The sequence below is a fragment of the Manis javanica genome, chromosome 4 (assembly GCF_040802235.1).
Source record: "Manis javanica isolate MJ-LG chromosome 4, MJ_LKY, whole genome shotgun sequence".
Lineage (NCBI taxonomy): Eukaryota > Metazoa > Chordata > Mammalia > Pholidota > Manidae > Manis > Manis javanica.
The window spans coordinates 156,447,779-156,453,380 of NC_133159.1; the positions used below are offsets into that span (position 1 = coordinate 156,447,779).

At 54.3% G+C, this 5,602-nt stretch overlaps 1 protein-coding gene across 1 annotated transcript; it reads left to right on the top strand.

The window, feature by feature from the left end:
• The first annotated feature begins 2,513 nt into the window (after nt 1-2,513).
• LOC118968501 (BCL2/adenovirus E1B 19 kDa protein-interacting protein 3-like) lies at nt 2,514-4,651 on the top strand. Its single transcript, XM_073232958.1, has one exon. It carries the CDS (start codon nt 3,166-3,168, stop codon nt 3,748-3,750), a length of 585 nt encoding a protein of 194 aa, XP_073089059.1. The 5' UTR covers nt 2,514-3,165; the 3' UTR covers nt 3,751-4,651.
• Nucleotides 4,652-5,602: the final 951 nt, after the last annotated feature.

A 5,602-nucleotide genomic window follows, 5' to 3' on the forward strand; every position in this document is an offset into this window, starting at 1 on the left:
TGGAGCATCTGTGCCCTGATTATGCTTTGAGGGGCCTGGAGCCAGGGGGCCTCTGGCTGGCCAGCTCTATGGGCAATGCTGCCTTGAAGGGTATTGAGCAGAGAAGTGACATGATTAGATTCTCAAGCTTAAGACTGCTGTGGAAACTTTGGGAATTAGAGAGGGGTGAGGGGACTTTTAGGGAAGACTGTTGAAATAATTTCTGGGTGAGAAAAGATGGCAGCCTAGACAGAGTAGTAGGTGTGGGTCTAGAATATTGAAGAAAGGTTAAGAGAAATGTTTAGGAAGCAAGACATTTCCTTTTCCTTTTCTCCGTGGTGTCTAGAAACTTCTCTTAAAAGTGGGGTTGGGGGACATGGACAAATAATCCTACAACTAAAGTAAAAGAAATTCAGAATCAAGGGAAAAGGTGGCCAAGGTGGACCCAGTCCTGAGTTACCCGACGTACTCCAGCAGTTAGCAAGTGACTGGCCAAGGGCCAGGGCTAGCTGACCTTCCCCATGGAGGACAGTATCTGTAAACGCAAAGAAGGTTTGAGTGAGATTTTGGGGACCACTGCTTGGAACGGGTGCAAGGTGGGCAGGCTTGGGCCAGGGAGGAGCACCCAGCCCAGAAGCCCCAGAAGCAGGGCCTGCTTGGTTTGGGGCCGAGTGCCTGGGGGCATAAGGCTGGACAAGATGACCTCACAGGGCACCCTTCCAAATCCAGGCTCCTTGCCCTGATCCCAAGGGCTAAAACTCCTCCCGCGTCCTCCACACTCATGTCTACACCTGGCAGCCCTTGCAGATGCTTATCTTCCTTCCCCCCTCCCCACGCCTCCACCAGCCCCGCCTGATGGCCTTTCATCTCCTGCCTCAGCAGCCTGCCTCAATGCCGCAATCCCCCAGCCCCTGGCTGTCCAGCTAAAGAGCTTCTCCCAGGCTTGGGCCTCACAGGGCGGGAGACCTGGACCCCCCAGGGCTTTGGCTTTCTGCTGCAGACCTACCCCGGTGACCCTGGGGGCACAACCCTGTCACCTTGGAATTAGGGGCACCCACTGAGGTCCCCCTCACTGTCCTCTTCCCTGGGCAAGAACCTCCATCGCTCCTCAGCCCCAGGAGCCCTTCCATTTCTTGCTCTGTCCTCTGGCCTAGGCAGCCGGGGGGAGACCGGAGACAGAGAAGGCTCAGAGGCCAGAGGAACAGACACTGGGAGTGGTACCAGCCGTTTTCTTCACCAGGATTCCTTTCTTTTGCTGGGATTGGCAGAGGCAGGCACAGCACTGAGGCAAGGGGATGAATGGACTGGCCAGTGGCAGGTCAGGATGATCGGCTCCTCAGGGCGCTGGGTTGCTACCACAGGCAGCAGCCCCCTTTCAGGCACAGCCCTATGCCCAGGCCTTGTGGGGGAGCATGGGGTAGGCTCACTGGCATAAGTGGGGAGGAGGACAAGATAAGTTCTCTGTGATGGTGGGTGGTAGCAGCCTGCCGGAGGCTGGGAGGGAAGCAGAAGACGCTTTGATGAGGGCAGGTAGGCTGAAGCAATAGTGGTCAGGTTGCCCTCTAGGGAGTGCTGTGGACGGAGGTATAGATGACACAGAAAAGGCTGGGGTACAGCCTCCTCCTCTGGCTGGGGTGAGTTGAGGCCAAGGCAGAAAAGAACAGAGGCCACACCAGGTGGAAGTTTTGTGTAGAAACCAGCCTTGGGTGTGGATAGGTGAACCTCGCCTGAGCTCTGCAGCCCCGGTCATCCATTACAGGACTGGAGCCACTGCCCACTGCTGGCTGCATCCGGGTGACTTTCCTAAAGCCCTGGCTCACTTCTTCACTCACAGTCTTGTCACCTCCTGCATTCTGGAGGCCGCGCAGGGAGCAGCAGGGTGTGGGGAGTGCTGTCATCATCCCCAGCTGTTTGCCGGGCAAGGGGAGGGATGCAAAGATGTGGTGGAGTGGACAGTGAGAGGAAGGGGTGCTGCTGGGGGCAGGTAGCTCCTCAGAGCTGCCCAGAGGAAGCACGGGCTGAGCAGAGCTTAGAGGGATGGGCGGGGATGGGGAAGGAGCACCTTCAGCGCAGGAGGGGAGAGGGTAGGCGTGAACAGCTGGCCATCCGAGGTGCTGAACGCCAGACCTCACACCCCACTGTCTGGTGAAAAAGGGGCAGGAAGAACGCATGCCATAGAGGGGACAGAAGAATTACCCTGAGGTTGGAGGGGCCTGGGGGGAGTGGGGGAGGGAGATCCAATTTACTGTTCATTTTCCAACATTGTTGAAATTCCTGTAATAATGTATTCACCTATTACTTGTGGAATTAAAAAAATATAATGGTAAAACCCACATAGAATGCTGGATTTAGTTACTTGTAAGATACTTATGTTATTTCTTAGCTGGGACAAAGGTACCTCAGTGATCTAGGCTGCTAACAGCAGGGGAAGCTGGGAGGGGTGTATAGGAACTGTCTGTTCTGTCTTGGCAACTTTTCTGTACATCTAAAGTTACTCTAAAACCAAAAGTAGGTGTTAAAAAATATAATAAGGACTCTTCCAAAAAGCCTCACTCAGATAAAGGGCTGCCACTAAAGAAGACCGTTTGGTTACCCTACCATGCTTGTGGCTGACATTGGCTTCACTGGGAGGTTGGGCAGGCACAGGGGAGCAGGCCAAGGGCAGGAGAGGGTCAGCACTCATGCTACAGAGCACAGCTGGGTGAGGAGGATCTCAGTGCTGGGCCGGGGGCATCAGCAAGGTTTGTCTTGATGTGTTGAGGGACTTCTAGACCCATGGCAATCTGGACAGATTAGCCAGGCAATCCAGTATAGTGTGAATGGGTTTATGGCCGCCAAATGCAGGAGCTGGGAGAACATGGGAGCAGGGACCCTAACCCAGCCTGGGAGGGCCGAGGCATCTCGGGCCTGAAGGGTAAGCAGGAGATAGGGTGGGAAAGGAGGAGAGCTTTCCAAACAGAGGAGCTTTGCGTGGCTCCCCCTGACTGGGGCATGGAGTGCAGGGGAATGGCAGCTCAGGGGCACAGCCAGACAGCTTGGAGTCCAGACTTTTTACCCCCGTGTCCTTAAGTTCAAGTCACTAAAACTCATAGAGCCTCAGTTTCCTCATCCATAAAATGGAGATTATCAGCCCCGACCTCGACCCGGGCTCCGGCCCGTCGGCTGCAGCGCCTTCCCTCCGGTGCCATGTCGCAGAGCGGGATCCCCGGACTGCAGGAGGAGAACCTGCAGGGCTCTTGGGTTGAGCTGCACTTCAGCCATGGCTCAAACGGGAGCGGCGTCCCTGCCTCGGTCTGTCTCTATAATGGTGACCTGGAGAAAATACTGCGGGACGCCCAGCATGAATCTGGATGGAGCAGCTCCAAGAGCTCTCACTGTGACAGTCTGCCTCGCTCACAGACCCCACAGGATAATAACAGAGCTTCGGAGGCAGATTCCCACAGCGTCGGGGAGAAGAAGAGCATCCAGTCCGAGGAAGACTACTTGGAGAGGAGAAAGGAGGTGGAGAGGATCCTGAAGAAGAACTCGGACTGGATCTGGGAATGGTCGAGCTGGCTGAAAAATGTGCCCCTCAAGGAGTTCCTCTTCAGACACCCTAGGCGTGCCACCGCCCTGAGCATGAGGAACATGAGCGTCATGAGGAAGGGCGGCATCTTCTCGGCTGAGTTCCTGAAGGTGTTCCTCCCGTCCCTGCTGCTCTCCCACCTCCTGGCCATTGGACTGGGGATCTATATTGGAAGGCGCCTGACCACCTCCACCAGTACCTTCTGAGGAAGAACTGGAATCGGCTTTTTTCCCCTGCGGGGCTTAGCGGAGCTTGCAGCGCAGCTGCCCAAGGAGCTGTCCCAGTCCTGGGGTGGTGCACCGTTTGTGTGTGTTCTGTAAATGCTGTGTTCCTAACTTAGTAAAATGAAAGAGAAGACACTAAAATCATGCTGATCTATACTCATACCTATGGGATCAATGAATAAGCATGCCATACTGATTAATATCGACTGTAATAATTTGGTAGTAAATTTCCTTTGGATATTAAAATATCTTAAGTATAAATAATTTTAACATACTAGTCATAATGTATGTAGTATTTTAAGAAAAACTGTCTGTAACCTTAATTCAGAAACACTTCCTATTTCAGAAGAATGATGTTGACAGTAAAATGATCCATAGGAGGTTTGTCCCCAGTACATACTGTGGCCTTACATTCACACCACTTAGGGTGGACGGTGATGTGGATGCAGGTCATCTACTTAAAGACTGTGCTGAACTCTGACAGTTCTTTGTTACATGATAAATGGAACGCACGGCACAATATGGACTCTGTTGTGCCACTGAGCCCCGAGTTGCAGGGCGGTGACCTCCCATGCTCTCCGGCAGTCGGGGGACACCGTGGCCGGGCAGCCCACCCAGGGCGCCCACTGGGCTCACTCCTGCATCACCCATCACTCCAGATCGCTGGGTTTCATCTATGCTGTGTGCTCACGTTTTGTGTGCTCTTAGAAGCAGCTTCATTAAACAAATTGGTAGCTATTTTGAAAGACTGGAGACAGAAAAAAATAAATATTTGCCAAATCCTTCAGAGATGATTTCATTTACGTATGATTCAAAATGACTACACCAGGACTCTTCATCTTCCCTGCAGCATGGCTTTTCAGGGCTGCCACTTGGTGCACCATGTGTGTGTTGTGTTTCACTCTTCCACGCCGAATTCTTATGTTAAAATAAATGTCACATTTTAATTTTAAAAAAATGGAGATTATCACTCTATCTGCCCTGCCTGCCACCCAGAGCTGTTGCAAGTGACCCATGAGACACTCATCATGCAAGGGCCCTGGTGTGGGGCACAATCACCCTGGAAAAATGAGCACTGAGTCCACAGTGAGTGGAAGGGGGGTACACCCTTTCTGCCCAGCACCCAAGTCAGTTCTGGCCCTGCACAGCCCTGGATGCAGACCTTGGAGGAGCTTCCATTGGCAGGGCCCTCCTCAGGGGCCAGTGTCCTCCCATGATTTCTGGGGGCAGATGCCAGGCCCTCCTGGAGTCCCCAGGAGATAGGCCAGAGCCCTGCTATGGTAGGTGGGAGTGGGCAGTGGGGGCCCAGGAGACCTGGCTGCCAAGGCTGGGAAGATGCTGAGGTGAAGATGGAGTTATCTGTGAGGGCCCAAGCCCAGGGGGGAGAAAAATTCTTGCTGGAGCTGTATAATTAAAATCCTATTAAGTGGCGCCTAGCAGTCTCCCATGAACCCCCACCAAGTCTCCATGCTGAACCTTCAGCAGCTGCAGCGCCCTGCTCTCTGGGCACCAGCTCGGGGCTGGCTCTGCTTGGAGGGTGCTGGGGGCTGGGATACAGCTGGCCTGGGGCACAGTCAGTGTGGGCCAGGATGGGCACAGGGGAGGAGGAGTGCGGTCAGGGCTCCAGGCCAGACCTGCCTCCAGGCCCCTGCATCCCCTCCATCCTCCCTCACCCTGTGAGGACTCTGCATCCTCCCTCCACTCCCTCAGCACCTCGGGCCCCAGGAGAACTGCCCGGGTCCATCTCCTTGGCCTCCCAGCCTCCTGCCTCTTCTCTCCCAGGCTCTTCACTCTCCTTGGGGAAGCTCCTCAGAGCTGTGCTTCCATCTCCCAC

Excerpts from the sequence above, each read along its gene's own strand:
- LOC118968501 (XM_073232958.1), top strand. The coding sequence starts at position 3,166 with ATGTCGCAGAGCGGGATCCCCGGACTGCAGGAGGAGAACCTGCAGGGC.